General features: G+C 42.7%; 1 protein-coding gene and 1 non-coding gene across 2 annotated transcripts in view; one reads left to right on the top strand and one right to left on the bottom strand.

Annotated features, from left to right (window-relative positions):
- Window positions 1-495: 495 nt before the first annotated feature.
- On the bottom strand, window positions 496-599 carry LOC114208948 (U6 spliceosomal RNA). Its single transcript, XR_003609196.1, has one exon. It is a non-coding gene; the product is annotated as a U6 spliceosomal RNA (small nuclear RNA).
- A 4,373-nt stretch (window positions 600-4,972) lies between these two features.
- MALT1 (MALT1 paracaspase) overlaps window positions 4,973-19,348 on the top strand; it is a 59,462-nt gene continuing 45,086 nt past the window's right edge. The window contains exons 1-2 of the mRNA XM_028102874.2: window positions 4,973-5,397; window positions 13,422-13,588. Of these exons, the coding sequence (XP_027958675.1) occupies window positions 5,123-5,397; window positions 13,422-13,588 (442 nt within the window). The 5' untranslated portion in view covers window positions 4,973-5,122. The remainder of the gene's footprint in view (window positions 5,398-13,421; window positions 13,589-19,348) is intronic.

Genomic DNA, 19,348 nt, shown 5'->3' with positions numbered 1-19,348 from the left:
CTATTCTACTTACTGTCTCTATGAATTTGTCCCTTTTAGGTACCTCATATAATTGGAATCATACAGTATTTATCCTTTTGTGACTGGTTTATTTCACTTAATGTAATGCTTTCTAAGTTCATGCATGTTGTAAACGTGTGTCAGCATTTCCATCCTTTTTAAGGCTGGATAATACTGCATTGCACGTACATACCACATTTTGTTTATCCATTCATTTGTTAATGGACATTTGGGCTGTCCACCTTTTGCCTACTGTGAATAATGAGGCTATGAATACTGGAGTACAATAATCTGCTTGAGTGCCTGCTTTCAATTCTTTTGGCTATATACCCAGAAGTGGGATTGCTGGATCATATGGTAATTCTATGTCTAATTTTTTTCCCGTTTCATTGAGATGTAAGTGATGCACAGCAAAATGATTTGACTTACATATATCATGAAGTGATTGTCACAACAGTTTAGTTAACATCCATCACCTCATATAGATACAAAAAGATATATGTGGAATGCTTCACAAATTTGCTGTCATCCTTGCTCAGGGGGCATATTAATCTTCTTTGTATCATCCCAATTTTGGTATATGTGCTGCCAAAGTGCACATTTAACTTTTTGATGAACTGCCATGCCCTCATGTGATTCTTTTTTTTTTTTAAGATTTATTTATTTTAGGGGCGCCTGGGTGACTCAGTTGGTTAAGCGACTGCCCTCGGCTCAGGTCATGATCCTGGAGTCCCGGGATTAAAATCTGCATCGGGCTCCCTGCTCAGCGGGGAGTCTGCTTCTCCCTCTGGCCCTCCCCCCTCTCATGCTCTCTCTCTCTCTCTCAAATAAATAGAGAGAGAGCACATGAGTGGGGGGGGAGGGCAGAGGGAAAAAGAGAAAGTCTCAAGCAGACTCCCTGCTGAGCGTGGAGCTTGAAGCAGGGCTTGATCCCACGACCCTGGGAACATGACTTGAGCCAAAATCAAGAGTAGGATGCCCAACCGACTGAGCCACCCAGACGCCTCATCCTCATGTGATTCTTAAGTAAAGCCAAAGATGAGGCACACTGGTGTTCTTCCTACATCCTGAGAGTACTAATTGGTAGTTGGTAAACATTATTGAGTGACTTCCTTCATTAATTGTATTGCAGCCCAATGCAGTTGTTTTTGTCACGAAGTCTGAACACTACTGGGTGGATGAATAGTACTCTTTTGAAAACCCCAACAAAGTGTCTCATGGCCATGAGAAATAGTGCCTCAATTGCAGTTCCCACCTTCAGCTGAAATGTGTCCCCAGTGATTTGTTAGTAATGATCATTTAAGTATCAGTTTCTGAGTGATTTGTTTTGTAGATAATAAATTAGACCTGATTCAAGACTTTTCCTATGACAATGCCGTATCTATCATGATACATAAAATTATTTCTATCATCATACCAGTGCTCAGATATTTTTCTTTTTTTTTTTTAAGATTTTATTTACTTGACAGAGAGAAACAGCGAGAGCAGGAACACAAGCAGGGGGGGTGGGAGAGGGAGAAGCGGGCTTCCCGCCAAGCAGGGATCAGGACCCTGGGATCACGACCTGAGCCGAAGGCAGACACTTAACGACTGAGCCATTCAGGCACCCCTGAGCTTTATTTTCTTGAATCAGAAGGAAAGGTGGTGAAAGTGATGTGACTGTGTTGCACATGAATGTCTTCCATCTCAAAAAGCACTGCTAAACTACCCATTGATAGTCTCATGGGAGTTCAAGGGCAAAGGGATGAATAGGTGGTGCACAGAGGATTTTTAGGGAAGTGAAGATACCATCCATATAATACAATAATGGTGGATACATGTTAATATACATTTGTCTGAACCCACAGAATGTACCACACCAAAAGTGAACCCTTATGTAAACTATGGATTTGGGGTGGTTATGTATCAGTGGAGGTTCATTAGTTGTAACAAGTGTACCACTCTGCTGCAGGATGTTGATAATGCGGGAGGTTGCATGTGTGGGAGCAGAGGGTGTATGAGAAATCTGTATCTTCCCCTCAATTTTGCCGTGAGTCTAAAATTGTGCCCTCCCCCAAAAAAGCCTTAATAAAAACTATCCTTTAACAGTATTTGGCACAGAGTTTGGCACAAGGTAGGCATCAGTAAATATTTGTTAATGATCGAATGAATGAATGAATTTAGACAAGTAAATGTAGTTTGCTATGGATGATTCATTATGATGGGAAAGTATGGAATACTATTACAACACTTAGTTACTATTCCAAAGGTGAAATCAGAATGGGAAAATGTCCCTCATCTTTTGGGAGATGGCAGCAAGAAGGGGCTGCAGTGGATGTGGAGAACCTTGTATCTGAGGGTACACCGAGTGGCCTCAACACAGAGCTGAGTCAGAGGACATGAAAGGTGCTGGTATGGAATAAGGGTGAAAGACAAGGGGTACCACTTAAGTCACAAGACTCCTGCTTCCTTCCTCTCTATTGTATACCAATCCCAGGACGTGCAGGTTTTCTCCTGCACTGGGCCTTTGAACACCCGTCCAGATATGAAATAACATGTTGTTCTGGCACTTTTAGTTAAAGTACCATCTAGAGTCAAATCATGTAAAGGAAGAGAAATCTATGAGTCAGTTTCCAGATTTGTATTTTGAAGATTACATCAATGGATTTCCATAGAAAGAAACCACAAGCTTTTTGCACTGTCTGGATTCACAAAGACCTATGCCACTTTCAACTAATGAGGAAGAACTCCCAAGTACATCATCTAACGATATGCATGAAATTTTAAGGTGCATTTAAAAGCCAGATCTCCACTCTCAATTTTTCTCTTGTGTATAATTGTAATGGTTGGTATAGGAAAGGAAAGCTGAATTATTGTTTATTATTTTGTTCCCAAAATTGTGAATTTTTGGCAATTCACAAAAATGTGGCAATTTTGAGAGTACTAATATACCCTGCATCTACTTCTCCCAGACACTTTTTATATGTATACATTATCTCTCATTTAATTCTCATAATATCATTTGAAGCAGGTACTATTATCTTCTGCTTTTTACAGATGTAGAAATTGAAGCTGAGAAGTTAAGTAACTTGCCTAGAGTCATGTATCTAATAAGTGGCAGCATCAAAATTCAAATTCAGGGCTAATTCTAAAGGTCATAATTTTCCCTATTAAACCATTATGCCCCTTAAGAGAACCACAGGGAGTGAAATTACATAATATATTAATATTTGATTAGGAGGAGAAAAAGACCAATCATAAAATGTAATGTCAGTCCATGGTAGAGGTTGGAGGGTGGTGGGTGGGGTGACTGAATAGGTTATAAAACTGCAAGGTAGGAGGCACCTGGCTGTCTCAGTCAGTAGAGCATGAGACCCTTGATCCGAGGTCATGAGTTCAAGCCCCATGCTGGGGGTAGAGCCTACTTAAAAAAAATAAAATAAAATTGCAAGGTAGAAAATAGGACCCAGACTAGAGTGAAATGAGGGAGGCAGTCCTCCTGGCAGGAGAGGAGAAGCCAAAGAGGAGATGGGAGCAGATGGACACATTTAGCATCTAGCTGAGCTATATTGGACAAAGATCAAATTGGGAACGATTCTCCCAGGGTAAATAAGATAGATGTGCATTTTAACCCTTAGGCACATATGAGAAGCTGCATAAGCAAGACCTTGCACATAGCAGACTTAGAAAAAAGAAGTCTTGAATCTCAATTTTAAAAGACCAGTCAACTAATAAAGACTAGACCAATAAAAACTAGAAGACTTGATTTCCATAATTGGCACATGCAGCTAATAGACTCTCCTATATGTTCAGTGACTAAGAAGGAAACAGGAAGGCACCAGAAGTAATTGGGAAAGGTTTACCAAGTCAAACAATATGAAACAAGCTTTTGCGTTTCTAAGGATAATAGCTAGCATTTGTTATCTACTATGTGACAAGCAGAGTTACATGCTTTACTTACATCAGCTCCCTTAATTCTGGTAACAACTCTATACAGACTACTATATTTTCAATCCCATTTTAACAGACGAGGCAGAGAATTAAGTAACTTATTCAAGGTCATAAAACTAGAGTCCAGCAGATCTTTCTGGATGTAAAAGGTCGTGCACTTAGCCATTATACTGCATTCTGAACTCTGCACTTAGACCGGATGAAAAAGTACAGTGATTGCTTGTGCTAGAATGTGATGGGAGAATGTATGAAGCAATTAACTATCTCGCCAGAAGTTAGGGAGAATTTGAGTGCCCAAATTGCTACAGAAAATCCTGTTGTCCTGTGTGATGAAAAAGCTAATGGCACCGGAAATTGGGCAAGGAAGTCTGGTGTCTGAGAGTACCTGGCTGGTCACATTCCGTAAGTTGCTTGCTTTTGCCCCAAACTACTCTCTAGTTTTCAATGGGTGGCAGTCTGACTCGGAGGAAACCAGGCAATTCCTGCTAAAAACAATCATTTCCATGATCTGCCGCCCAGTTAAAAAAAAAAAAGTCTAGGCACAGATTTCGAGCAAATTTCCATTAGGTATCTGATGTCTAGGAACCACTTCCCTTAGCAACGCCATACACATCAAACCCTAAAACGAGGAAGCCTCGGCTGAGGTTGCCCAACGCGGGAGCCGGCACACGCAAGTCACTGAGTCAGCTGGGGCCGGCGATGGAGAGCCGCGAGCTCCCGTCTCCGGCGTGAGGCAATCTTCCTCCCACGGTCTCGGGAAGCCCCGACGCCGCAGTCTTCCTAGCCGAAGTGGAGCCGCCCAGGTGTAGCTCCTGCACCGCTTCCTCCCCCAGCGGCAACCACCCGACCCTTCCTGCTCAGCCCGACTCCACCTCCCCAGCTCCGAAGCGCGCGCCTCCGCGACCGGGCGGCGGCGGCGGCGGCAAGCGAAGGAAACGCGCGGTCGCGCGCACGCGCGCAAAGGGGCGGCCCGCCAGAGGCCCCGCCCCGCCAGAGGCCCCGCCCCCTCGGCGCAGCGGCGTATCCCGCCTGCCAGGCTACCCCAGGCAAACCTGTCTCGGCTGGGCGGGGAGCGGAGCTTCCTCCTCAGAGTGTGGTGCGGCATAGACGGCTTTGTCCTTCCGCCCCTGCCTCCTCGGCGCCTGGGCGAGCGAGGGGGCGAGCGGAAGGTGCGCTGGAGCCGAGGCCCGCGATGCGCCCGGGGGGACCAGCACAAGTCGCGGGGTCGCCGGCGTCCGACGGGTCGCTGTGCGGGGAGCTGCTGCAGGCCCCGCCGCCCCCGGCCTTGCAGCCGTCTCCGGCCGCGCCCTCGGGGCTGCCGCTCCCCGCTTCGTTTGGCGCGACCCTCAACCGCCTTCCGGAGCCGCTGCTGCGGAGACTCAGCGGGAGCCTGGACCGAGCGCCCGAGGGCCGGGGCTGGAGGAGGCTGGCCGAGGTGGCGGGGAGTCGGGGGCGCCTCCGGCTCAGGTGAGGGACGGGGGCGCGGGGGGCGTGGGGCAGGGGCCCGCGGGGCGGGAGCGAGCGGGCACCCGGGTGGGAGGACCGACGCGCCGGCGGCTGGAGTGGTGCGGGGGCCGCTGCGGTGAAAGGCGCGCGGAGGGGGATCTCTGTCGGGAAAGCGTGGGAATGCCAGAGATCCGAGGTTGGACCCTCCTCCCCGTGAGCTGAAAGGGAGAAGTGGGGGGGCGACCCAGAAGAATCTGGAGGGAAAGCAAGCTGTCTGCAAACCACTGGGACAGGGCAGTCATTCCAAAGGACCTAGCGTACAAAAGAACGGGATGTGGGCACAGACCGGGAAGACCTAAGGAAGGCGAAGTGCAGGTAAAGGGAGACTGAAAGCGAAGAGCTTGGGTGCAGGATTTCATGGAAGTTTTTACATAGGAGAGGTTGATCATGGGAAAGGCTGATGCTAAAACTACCATCTTCCTCCATCAAACCAACTGACCAGGTTCTCTTCTTGACTTCACCGTGAGCACTGAGCTCGAAGTAAAACTATTTTCCTCTTCCCAGGATAGGAACTGCGAACTATTGGTCTCGGTACTTCTTTACACTGTGAAGAATTATTGAGGACCCCAGAGAGTTTTTAATGTGGGTTCTATGTATTACACACATATATTTATCCTTTTAAAGATTAAAACTAAGAAACGTTAAAAATTTTAACTTATTTTAAAAGAATAACCTGTCACATGTTAACAGAAATTACATGTTTTTGTGGAAAGACAAACTTTTCCAAAACAAAACAAAAAAATTAGAAAAGTGGCATTGTTTTACATTTTGAAGATCTCTTCTATGTCTTGTCTTTATTGCAGAGAACTGGCCTCTTTTTCGTGCTTCTGCATTCAGTCTGTTGCACTGTCCCAGATCATGTAACACTGGTTACTCCACAATGTACACTTACTCAGAGAGTGAATGAAAACGATAAATAACATCTCGGTGTTACTGTGAAAAATCGTTTTGACCTTGCAGATCCTGTGACAGGGTCTCAGGAACTGCACTAGGGGTGCCCAGACCACACTTAGAACCATTCCTTTATACCATTGTTAGGATTTTGGTCTGCCTGGGAATCCCTTAGAAGTTTTTTTTTTTAACTTCTCATGTGACTAAACTTTGCCTTGGACTGTAATTATTTGTACACTTTCTTATAAACTCCTTGAGAAGAGGAGGCATCAGTTAAGATTCTGTGTGTTATGCATAGAACCTATCTTAGACACTATAAATACTTTTGAGAGGTGAGCCATTCATTCACAATTATGTTTATTGAGTGCCTGTTATGAGCGGGAAGTTCCAGAAGATAAAAAGATGACAAATATTTAGTTCCTATTCACAAGGATGTCTCTAGTAATGGATTGTTATTCTGGGACATTCATAAATAACATGTTAAATGCTGTGTTGGGTGTGAATAATAACAACAATGGATTGTTACCATTTATTGAGCACTTAGTATATACCAATGCACTAGGTGTTTACATGCATTATCTTACTTTAGCCCTCACAACAACCTTGAGTTTCAGAGTTTGGGGTTAAACCAGGGTCGTGATGATTTAGGGTTCTTTGGCCACAGAGAGGAGTAATGATGTGAGGTTGGAATTAAGAAGTGGTAAACTTGCAAAATTGAGCAGACAGATGGCACAATTTTCTGTTCTGGGAAAGAACATGTTTCTCTTAGGGAGAGGGGCTGTGCAAAGAAAATTCAAAATACTATTACACTAGGTCTGTAGATTTCTGAATTTCTAGACTTAATAGTGTAAAAAGTTGTCTTCTTTGGGATCGGATCATCAGATCTGTGATTGGTTAGTTTGTGATTAGTACACTAGTTAGGGAAGGCTCTGGACTTTCCTGAGGAGGGCCTGGGAGTGAGGACTCCTAATTTGACAGTGGAGGAAAGAGAAGAAAGGAAGGCCCTGCCACTGAAGAAGCCTGGCTGAAGTAGTGGATACCTGACATCAGGTGTTCTGTGTTCCTCCCCAGGCTTTCAGTCAGGTTTTGCCGAAGGCTACAGAATGGTTCGTTTGGCAAACTAACAGAAAAGTCTGAGGGCACATCTCTGGCGAAGGAAGTATAGAGAGAAGGGCAGTTGCCTCGCGGGCAACAAAGGGCATGCATTCGTGGAATCTGGCAAATTCCAGGGTGGGAAGTCTGAAAAGAAATAGATGGGATTTCACCAGTCTTCCAGGATGGTGAAGACTAGCTCAGAATAGGTGAGTGGTGGTGGGAGTGGGGGCACCCCTGCAGGTTAGAAAATTGGGGAATATTAAAGTCATATACCCACTGAAATCGGAATTAAACTGGCATAACAAACGGTTAGCACTGGGAGCTTAGGGGCTGGCAAGTGACATCTGAGGGGGCAAGGTAAGCTGGCGATGCTTACTCTGTTTAAGACAAAAAAGCTATTTCAGAGTAATTTCATACTGGTACTAGAAGACCATCTAGGATAGCAGAAAGTCCCAGAGGTATTTTTCTCTAGTGTCAGACCGAGGAACTGAAGTGGGAGGGTCCAAGTGGACAACAGTTCCCATGAGGGAGTGGACTCTTTTCCCCTAAAATCTTCCAAGGTTGCCTATTGTTTCTTACATTTTTTTCTGACTCTATACATGTTTCCTCAAATAGATGAGAATTTGATGAAGAAACCCCAAGAGTCCGTCCTAGACTGTCCATCGGGGATTAGGAGTAATTGTAAATGTCTTCATACGATTATGGGTGACTCAGAATCAGTCCTGGCTTCCAGTTTAGTTTCCCACAGCCGTGTGCATGCGGGAGTGCCCTAAATACAAACTCAGCCCTAATTCCATTCCAGACCGCCCTGATACTGAACAGCCTTTGCCATCACTGCAGACAGATGCAGGTTCTGAGTGTCTTGCCCACCACACCCTGAAGGTGACAGAGCTTTCAGGAGGCTCTAACACTGCCTGGACTCCATGCAGGAGGGAGCTGAGGAAGGGGGCTTTGGGACACGGACCAAGGAAAACCATCCCTGTGCACCTGCTGTACAGAAGGTGTTCTGTAGCTGCAGACTTCTGCCTTCCTGCAGTTTGTGATAAGAATGAGAACGTGTGCAAAGCTGGAACAAAGGATCTTCTCCTGTCTCTGTCTCTCCGGCCTGTCTCTTCGGTGTCTGAAATTTGGAGTGCCGTCGGATCCAGGCTTTGTGTCTCTTTATCTACGTGTCTCCACCCAGTCCCCTTCTCGGTGTATCCTTAAGTCTCAGGACTATACGTACTTAGGTAGATTCCTCTTAGTTTGTATCTTCAGTCCATCTCTTTGCTTTGAATCCCCTGGATTCATTCCTGCAGATGTTGATTTGCCATCTCCTCATGAATGACTAAGATATCTTAAGCGTAGCATGTCCAAAACTTAGCGTGTCTTTTCCCACAGACCTGTTTTTCATTCAGTTTTCTCTATCTCAGGAAATGGCAACTGCACCCCTCCGATTACGCAGGCCCAAAACTTCAGAATTATTCCTGACTCCACTTTTACACACCACGTCCGTTTTATCAGTGATCCGCATCTGCTATGCCTTCAGTGTGCATCCAGAATCCAACCTCCGCTGCCCCAGCCCTGGGCCAGCCACTGCCCTCTCTCACCTGGATCATTCCAGTAGCCGCCTAACTTCTCCTCCCGCTTTGCCTCTGCCCCCCGGCTATTCTCAGCATAGCAGTGAGAATTTATACTCTTTTGAAACATCCAGTCGGGTCTTACCTTTCCTCTGCTCAAAACCCTTTAATTGCTTTTCTGTTTCAGGATAAAAACACTAGTTAGCCACCAGTCGTCTCTTGGACCCCATTATCTTCCTCCCTTTCTGTGCTTTCCGCACACTTGCTTTCTTGCTTTTGGCTTGAAGACAGGAGGGTCTTTGTACTTGCCTTCTCCTCAGTCTGCGATAGTCTCCACAGGTGAACTGCGTGACTTTACCTCTTCAAGTGTTTACTTACAGGTCACCTCCTTCAGTGAGGTCTTCTCTGATCACATTATTTAAAATTACCCCGTACATCTGCTCCAGCTTTACTTAGCCCCCTGCTTTGCTTTTCTCCAGAGCACTTACAACCATTGGATGTAAGTGTAACACACACACACACACACACCTCTGTCTGCCTCTGTGTGCATATGTATGTTTATATCTTGTAGGAAAATCCAGAATGATAGGGAATTTTGTTTGCTGCAGTATCCTAAATACCTAGGAAAAATAGTTGGCCTATTTTAGATGATTAATAAGTAGTTAGTGAATTAATGAATAGAGATTTCAAAGAGTAAATGTTCCAAGAAGAGAAGCAAAAGAACCTAAAAGCAGTGCCATGGTTTGTACCCTAAGGGATGTATGATGTGTTCTATTTGATTATATATTTTTTGAAGTGATTTTATATATATATATATATATATGAAGTGAAGAGAAATACAAATATATTTTCTTAGAGGCAAAGCCCATTTTTTTCGGTAATAGTCTTTTAACTTAAATGAGAAATTCCAAATTAGGCCTGGTAGAAACCACTTCAAAGCAGTCTTACAGGAATGTAACTAAAAAAGGAAAAAAAGAGTCTGGGTATTTAGAAGCATCATCTGAGCTGAAAGCCAGTGCCCAGGCGGAAAATCAGTAAAAAAGGAAAGGAGATACAGAATCTTGTTTTTCTCCTGTGCCTCTTGTATTGGAAAATTTTGTCTCCTTCATCTCGACCTCTTTCTTCATTTGGAAGAAAGAAGTCAAATTGTTTTTCGCTTTTTTCTATATCAGTATAAACATCAAAGCATCACTTGGTTGCATTTGGTGAGATGGCTTCTGAATTTTTTGTGCCAGAGTCCAACCACCTTTCTGAATCATAAAAAAAAAAAAAAATTTAGCACACAACATCCTTGTTTTTATAGATCTCATATTCTAATTATCTAAAAGAATGGTAATCCTTCTATTGTCTCTAATACTGGTTTCTTGACCTGGGTGTTACAGGGACTAAGGAAAGAAAATTTTACAGAGTAGAGGAGTGGCGGGCATCTGCAGCTTTCGTTGTTGTCTTCATAGTCACCATTATTTCAGAGGAGAGAGGACGCTTTAACACTAAGAAATAGGAAAGACCATCTCAGAGTAAAAGGCAGTCTTATTGTCCTTGTTTTTATCATTTTACCTTGGGCTTCAAATTGTGCTGCCACTAGTCTACCGTCCAGCATTTGGGAACAATTGACCTATATTATGATTCACATTTAGCAAAAATAGAGTATGGAATATACACATTTAACTGAGACGCTTAGAAGGAACACCTAGTGAGTATAGAGACAGGAGGCCTTGAAGGACATGATCAGATTACCCAATCAGTAACTACTCAAAAACATTTTTAAGGAAAAGGGAAAACAGTTTCAGAAATCAGCATAATTAAGAAACTATTGTTCTTTTAATATCCCATGTTTTTATTGCATAATAAGAACTCACTTTTATTGAGTGTTTGTTATTTGCTACGTACTTCTAGCATAGATTATCTAATTTAATTCTAACAGTCCTATGAGAGAGATGATACTAGTATTGAAATTATTTTGGTTGGATACATTTTTTTTTCTAAAGTTATGAGATTACCAACTTCACAGAATCATAAATCTTGAGTGACCATTATATAAATGCTATGGTAGCCTTTTAATAAAACTGATCAAAAGGAATGTGGATTAAGACTATTCCAGGAGTGCCTGGGTGGCTCAGTCTGTTAAACTTCTGACTCTTGATTTTGAGATCGAGCCCCGTGTTGGACTCTGCATTGACCATGGAGCCTACTTAAGATTCTCTCTCTATCCCTCTTCCCCCGCCCCCCCCTCTAAAAAAGGAAAAGAATGTTCCAAGTCGTATGAAAACTTGCTCACCTTGCATCTGGCACAGCTGTGGTACTGTTATGTCTGACCCTTTCCATCTATCCAGTCCTCCAGCCTTTTTAGTTATGATTGAAATTCATGCAGTAATCATTCAGTTATGAATAATTAATATGGGCAAGACAGATTTTAGGTATTGAGGGGTTAAAAATACAGGGTTTCTGTTTTCAAGGAGTACTGTAATCTAGTTAGGTAGAGAACATGACTATGAAAGAAAAGCTCATGGTTTTATTTATTTATTTTTTAAAGATTTTTATTTATTTGACAGAGAAAGAGACAGCCAGAGAGGGAACACAGGCAGGGGCGAGCAGGAGAGGGTGAAGCAGGCTTCCCGCTGAGCAGGGAATCATGACCTGAGCCAAAGGCAGACACTTATCGACTGAGCCACCCAGGCGCCCCGAAAAGCTCATGGTTTTAAGGCAAAATTGTGTCAACTGAGACATAGAGAACAGGGGTCTGCAAACAATGATCCCTGAGCCAGATTTGGGCCACTGCCCCTGTTTTTGCAGTTTATGGGCTAAGATTGGTTTTCATTTTTAAAAAATTGTAAGACAAAAGATAAGAAAGAAGAACATGCAATAGACTATATGGCCCATAAAGCCTAAAATATTTTCCTTCTGGCACTTTACAGAAATTTGTCAACCTTTAATATGTAAGGTAAGTGCCATCAGGAGATATGTCTAACGTGTGTTTGGGGGACTTGTGTGGTCTGGATGAACCTCACAGGGAAGCTAAAGTTTATATTGGACTACAAATTGGAAGGAAAGGGAGAGGTTGCTGCAAAGGTGTGTGATGTGCGAATTCTGCAGTATGTCATGAAGATTAAAGACTTTGGCCTTTGTTAGTGGTTATGTCTCTTTGGGAAGATTTTTTTTTATTATGTTAATCACCATACATTACGTCATCTTTGGGAAGATTTTGGGGGGTTTTCTGTTGTTGTTTTGATTGTTTGGTTTAACTTATACTGTTTTTCTTCTCTTGAATGTTTCATACTTGTGCTTTCCCTTTCTGTGAAATGGTTGAAGTCCATACTCCTTGTCCCATTATTTATGGCCTTCTGTAGTGTGATCTTAGCCTGTCTTTCTAACCTTGTATATGCCTACTGAACACAGTAACACTGAAAAGGAAATTTGTTATGTATGTTAAATAGTGATAATAAAAAAAAATAGTTTGAACAAAAGGACAATGAGACAGAAAGTAGATTCTTTGGAGCAGAAGTCAGCCAACTTGTTCAGCTTTGCAGACCAACGGCTCACCTCTGCTGTTCTAACAGGAAAGCAGCCATCCACCTTTGTAAACGTGTATGTGAACAAGCGTGACTGTGTTCCAACAAAACCGTTTACAAGGTGACTGGGTGGGTTTGGCCCACAGACCAGCGTTTGTCTTGCCCCTGTGTTAGGGTATTTCTAGGTACTTAGAAGTACTTTGAATGTCACTAATAGTCTTTTAAAATTTGTTGAAAAAAATGAGCACATGTAGTAAAAAGTCCGACAGTACAAAAGGGTTTATAGTGAAAAGTTGAATCGTCCAGCTGAGCTCTCCTGCTCCGGCCCCCTCTGTAGGAAAATCGCTACTGGTTTCTTGGCTATCTTTTCAAGGTTAACTCTGTACATATAAGAACAAACACATATTCTTACTAATAAAAATGGTATCATGCAGAACAAACACTATTCTGTATCTTTACTGTATGAATACATATGTAGGCACACTACTTTACTAATACAAAATACTGTATGTTAAGTTTTTTCATCTTTCAAGATGTCTCAAAGATCTGTGCCTCTTTTTTGGGTCATATAATGCTTAATAAAAGCAGAAGAACAAGTAGAGAAATGTATCTGATCTTCCTAATCCATAGTCCCAAATTAAAGGTAAAAATTTTGATAAACATCAAAGCCAAATTTCTCTCACATCCTGTTACAGGATTTCTCTCATCTTCTCACTTAGTAGTCTCGGGAGCTGAGTTGGAGAAGGGCATAAAGGGGAATTCCCTATGATGGCAGAAGGAGGAAAGGACGGTAGCACTCATAATGGAAATAACTTTTCACCACTCAGCGACTCATGGTTTATCCCTACAACACCTACAGTCATGCCAGACATAGAGCAGGCATATCATGTTGGAGAAAACTACTGATTTGAATTAAATCTGTTGTTTGCAGTTGCCTGGACTTGGAGCAGTGTTCTCTTAAGGTCTTGGAGCCTGAAGGAAGTCCAAGCTTATGTTTACTGAAGCTGTTGGGTGAGAAAGGTTGTACGGTCATGGAACTGAGTGACTTCCTGCAAACTATGGAGCACACAGAGGTTCTTCTGCTTCTTAGCCCCCCAGGTAGGTTCTTCTCTGAGGTCTATTCTCCAGGAGTTCATGGAGACAAACTTAGAGGAAAATATCTCATTTGCCAATGAATTGTATTAAATATTTTTGGAAAATGTAAACATATGGAGACTAATTTTTTCCTCCAGATTGAGACTAAGGAACACATAAAAAGCAAATACAATGCAAAAACACTGATTGGATTGTGGTTCAAAAACATCAGCTATAGGGTGCCTGGGTGGCTCAGTTGTTAGGCGTCTGCCTTTGGCTCAGGTCATGGTCCCAGGGTCCTGGGATTGAGTCCCACATCAGGCTCCCTGCTCAGCAGGAAGCCTGCTTCTCCCTCTCCCACTCCCCCTGCTTATGTTCCCTCTCTCGCTGTGTCTGTCTCTGTCAAATAAATTTAAAAATATATTTAAAAAAAAAACTATAGAAGACATTTTGGAGACAAGTAAAGCAATTTGAATTTACCATGTATATTAGGTATTAGGGAATTATCATGTGATAATGGTGGTGTAGTCTGTAGAAGAATGTCTTTATTCCAAGGAGATGCGTGCTAAAGTATTGAGGGGATGGGGCGCCTGGCTGGCTCAATGGGAGAGCATGCAACTCTGATCTCGGGGTCGTGAGTTCAAGCCCCACATTGGATGTGGAGCCTACTTTAAAAAAAGAAAAGGTAAAGTATTTAGGGGTAAGATTCTTTTTTTTTTTTTTTTAAGAATTTATTTATTTGAGAGAGAGAAAGCAGGGTAGAGAGCACGAAGGGACATGGGAGGGGGAGGGGCAAAGGGAGAAGGAGAAGCAGGCTCCCCGCGGAGCAGGGAGCCCAATGTGGGGGCTCGATCCCAGGACCTCAGGATCATGACCTGAGCCGAAGGCAGACTCTTAACCAACTGAACCACCCAGGCGCCCCTAGGGGTAGGATTTCTATAACTAATGTTGGAATAGGGCAGCCAAGGCTCAGTCAGTGGAACCTGCGATTCTTGATTTTGAGGTTATGAGTTCGAACCCCATATTGGGGGTAGAGTATACTTTGAAATGAAGAAAGGGAGGAAGGGAGGAATAGTGCAGCCAAACATATTTATTAATATGTATGTATACAAGTGAGATCAAGCAAATATGGCAGATATTTATTAAGTATTTTACCAACATGATGCTTTTGAAATGTTGATTGATTCAACCATGATTTTTTTTCTGAATATACCAATTTTGAGTGAGATTTCTCATTTGCAAGGTCAGATGTGAAGAAAAGGAAACAGCCCCTTGTCTGCACAGCTACAGATAGAGTTGGTCCTGCAGCAGTGTCAGGCAGGAGAGACCATGTGGTCTGAGTCACATGATGACAGCAGCACTGCAGACCTCCCTTCTCGGGTCCAGTTCACCATTATAGATTCCACCAGAAGCAGAGAAGCCAGTCAAGGTTGGGAGGGCCATGGTCTAAGGACTCATGCTCTCTGTGTTACATGGTTTTGATGTATGTAGTTTTTATTACATAACCAGCCTATTTGTGATAATATTTTGAAGGTAACATGAGAAACCTAAAATTATAATTCAGATCTTATTTTTGTCAGTTCTGGGTTTCGGGAATCTTCTAACTGAAAAGTCTTGAAGCAGGCTGGGCTTCAAGAGAGGCTGAGGACAGCCCTGTTTTCAAAGAATTGGTTTGTTTTCATCTTTGCCCCTCCTTTCTTGTTACTGGCTTCCTTCCAAGAGTGACTTTCTGCATAGTGGCAAGATCTCTACTGACTTGAATTCATCTTTGTCCCAGCAAAAATCATAAAATTCCCTCTAGTTAACTAGTTTCAATGACATGCCTGTCCCTATACCTGTCACTGTGGCAAGGGAGATGGAATGTACCCATTTGCTGGCTTAGAGGCAGGAGCAGAGTTGGGTTGAGTCAGCTTTCCAGAAACCACATAGGATACTAAACAAAAGTGGGCCTGTTGGAAGGGCGTAACAGATGCTAGGAAGGTAACCAGAGAGTCCACTACAAAGGAAAAGGACCCTAGATTACAAGTCAGGAAACTTGGACTCTCAGATCATCCTCTGCTTCCCAAGGCCTAAGGTGATGATAAAATAGGTGCCTCCTTTGAGTTGCACGTTGCGTTGGATGCTTGACATCTGTTCCTCAGTGCCTCTTTATACCAAGAGGTCTGGGGTAGGAGTAATTATGTCTAGATGAAATTGTTGTTTGTCACCAATCAGTGAACTTCTTCATAAGGTGACATTTGTTAACTTTTATATCCCCAGTGCCTTGAATATTACCCAAGAGTTGTGACGATTAAAATCTGCCAGTTGGGGCACTCAGTTAGCTACTAAGTTCTCATACTTCCTAGAATACCATACCAGGGCCTCTGAAAACTTAAGAAACCTCTCCAGGAAGTGAATCTAACTTGTATATCTCATTATCTTTTTTCAGTAATTACGCTAATCACTGTGACTGTTGGTTGCCAAGTCTATAAAATGAGAGTAAGTGTTCTCTACCTGGCAGAGTTGGAGGAGTTACATGAATGCCATGTGGAATGGCCTCAAGGCAGCCACAGAGGCTTCCTGTCTCCTGATCTGTGGTGGGATCACTCACCTCAGATCTCGGGCTTCCACATTTTCAGTTTCCCATGCATGACACTGGGCTTTCCTGAAATTGAGTCACATGTTTGTTTATGTATAACGATCTGCCTGAAATTTTTGGCAATATTTTAATTTTTGACAAACCAGCAGTGAATACAGAGCCAACCTAATAAACATCAGTAATCTAATCCCTTGACAGATCCATTTCTGCTCTTTGTGTTTTTCTCCACATAGTAGGATTAGCACTTTACCATCAGTGTTCCCCATATAGATCATTCTGGTATTTGGCCTACAAGCTTTTCAGAGTTATCCCCTAGGACTTCCTTGTATTTGAGGGGAGACCAGGAAAAGGAAAGCAGTTTCTATGTTAACATTTCTATATTAACACTTATTCACTGTTTCTGTGAAGTTTTATCTCATATTAGCTGTATAGTGTCCATTGGGAATCAGTTGTTTCTTCAATATTAAGTATTCATTTTTGAGGACATATTTTAGGATCTGATAAAGCTCAGTAATTTCAGGAAGAGGTAATTTACTGTTAGCTTTCTATGTGCATTTTATGTGAATAATCTAAAACTTACTGTATTTGCAGATATTAAAGTATAAGAATTATAGAGAAAATTTTAATTTTTAATAAGGATATTGAGAATAAAAACTATTGTACTTAAGAAGGTAAGCTCTGATAGAATCAACTTTAAGACTTTACTCATTCATTCAGTAAACACTTACTGGTTTCCAGTACCTTTGCTATTCCAGACGTTGCACTTGGTACTGTGATTCAAAGATGACTGGAACCAAAATTCTCGCCTAGGAAAAGCTCGTAGTCTAACAGGAAAGACAAACCTGTAAGTGATCACATCCAACACAATCGTAAACACAAGTAGAACAAGTCTTATCTGATCTCTGGGTTTTCCTTTTCAGTGTATTCCTGTATCTTGGTGAAAATACAATATAGAAATATTTAATGTTGGCGCGCCTGGGTGGCTCATTTGGTTAAGCGTCTGCCTTCAGCTCAGGTCATGATCTCAGGGTCCTGGGATCGAGCCACATGTCGGGCTCCCTGCTCAGCGGCGAGTCTGCTTCTCCTCTTCCTCTGCCTCTCCCCCTGCTTGTGTTCTCTCTGTCTCTCTTTCAAATAAATAAATAAATCTTAAAAAAAAAAAGGAAATATTGTCATGTTTTCTCTCTTTTTTTGTAGTAAGACAGTTTCATAGGAGGACATTAGTTCTTATTCCACAGAAAGTCCAGTGACTTTTCTCTCGTTGTCTCTATAGAGAGGTCTGCTTTTGGTGAGGGTGATGAGTTCTGTCAAAGATGCTGTGAGCCTCTGAACAGACCTTTCAGACCTAAATGCAGGAAGAAGAGGAAACTTTAGATTTATTTTAGTTTTATTTTGCCCCATTCCATTCTGGTTGTTTGAGGGCTGACAGCCAGAGATAGCCATGGGAGATGTCTATAATGAGGAGTTTCTCTGTTTTTCTGAGAAACTGAGTTTCTTTTATGTATTTGTTTTGGTAGCCCAGCAATAGCTGGGGCAGCATTCCCCTGCCTCTAACTAGAACAATTCCCTTGATTAGGAGTCAGCCTCCGTGGTCCCTCACTTAGGATGGGATCTAAGCTAAGGGTAACTCATCCCTAAATTCTTGCTCTCCGTGGGCTTTGACACTTATATATTTTCTAAAGGAGCTCCATAGGATTGAGCTTCTGCTTTCTCTCTAATTGGGCTTTCTCACAGCACATGGATGGCTAGCTGCTCCCGATGCCCATTTCCCAGCACTGATTGTTTCCATATTTTATTCTTTTGGTCATTCCAGTGGGAATTGGAGGGGAGTGGGAGCATTAAATGAGTGTGCTGAAATTGTTTGAACCAAAAGTCTGTAATGATTTTTTAGACCTTTATTTTTTCATTAAAGGGTCAAAAATCCTGGTCCCAAAGCAACTGACGTTGGCATCTCTGTCCTTCGCAAATGTCATTGAGCCTAATGTGCAGTTCAAGATGTTCCTGTTTCTTTTTTTTAAGTGAAAACATTTTGAGAGATTACAGGCTCCATCAGTTAGGGTAGTTATGCAGATCACAAAATGGCTGCCAAGGAAGTCATGCCCTGGCCTGGAATTGGTTAAGCAGAAGCCAGACGATAGGGGATATTTAGAGAGAATTAACATTTTATGTATGGGTTTCATTAGATGAATCTCAGGGTTCCAACTCTAGTTCTGTGATGTTATTTTATTTCTTTCTTTATATAAAAGGTTCTTCACTCTCCATACATACCAGGCCGCTCTGGCTGAGACCTCTTCAGTGGCACCTTTTCCACTTGCCCCACACCTTTTTTGTCATTAAGACAGGAGCCAAGGGGCGCCTGGGTGGCTCAGTCGGTTAAACGTCTGCCTTTGGCTCAGGTCATGATCCTGGGGTCCTGGGATCAATCCCTGCAGCGGGCTCCCTGCTCAGTGGGGAGTCTGCCTCTCCCTCTCCCCTCTCATACTCTCTCTTTCTCTCTCTCTCAAATGAATAAATAAAATCTTTGAAAAAAAAAAAAAGACAGGAACCAAGATTGTTGAATATTATTCTCTAATTTCCAACATACCTTTAGTTCAGAACCATCTTATCTTTACAGTTCTGTGAAGGAACAGAACTGTGCTATTATGAACATTTAAATTTTAAATGTGAGCAAAGATTTGTGTAGAAAATGAGATTTCCACTGGTTATCATTTAGCCAGAGTCACAGTTACTGACAAAAGCGCATTAGAGCCCAGGTCTGCTGACCCTGACCCGAACTCAATGTCATTTCTGTCATGCTAGGAAATTTCTGGGTTATTCAGGAACTTGGTGATGAATTAGTCTCCCAGTTGCCTCTTTGACCTGTGGACTGCAATTTTTTGTCCTTGCCAAATTAAAAAATACTCATATTAGATCCTCTTTTATAAAGGACTTGTTGTGTGAGTGACAGAAATTTCTGAAAGGAAAATATCAAGAAGTGGAAGAGGCAGTGATGGTATGGATGGGAATTAAGGACAGAGGGGGAGGAGAGCAATAGGAAGGGAGTCGTGACGTCTGAAAGAATGTGTGTCAGCCCTGAGGTGTTCAGGGTCCCTGGGCAATATGGAAGCATAGTGGCTATGACGAGGAAACGGGGTTTAGCCACAGGAGGTGCAAATGTAAACTGACTTGTAGGAAGGACATGCATGGACATGCTTTGGTTGTGTTGA

The sequence above is a fragment of the Eumetopias jubatus genome, unplaced genomic scaffold, assembly GCF_037043125.1.
Source record: "Eumetopias jubatus isolate StellerSeaLion01/CBP00866 unplaced genomic scaffold, mEumJub1_p1.0 scaffold_16, whole genome shotgun sequence".
NCBI lineage: Eukaryota > Metazoa > Chordata > Mammalia > Carnivora > Otariidae > Eumetopias > Eumetopias jubatus.
Note: the sequence above shows the minus strand (reverse complement) of the source record. Positions and strands in the feature narration are given on the sequence as shown.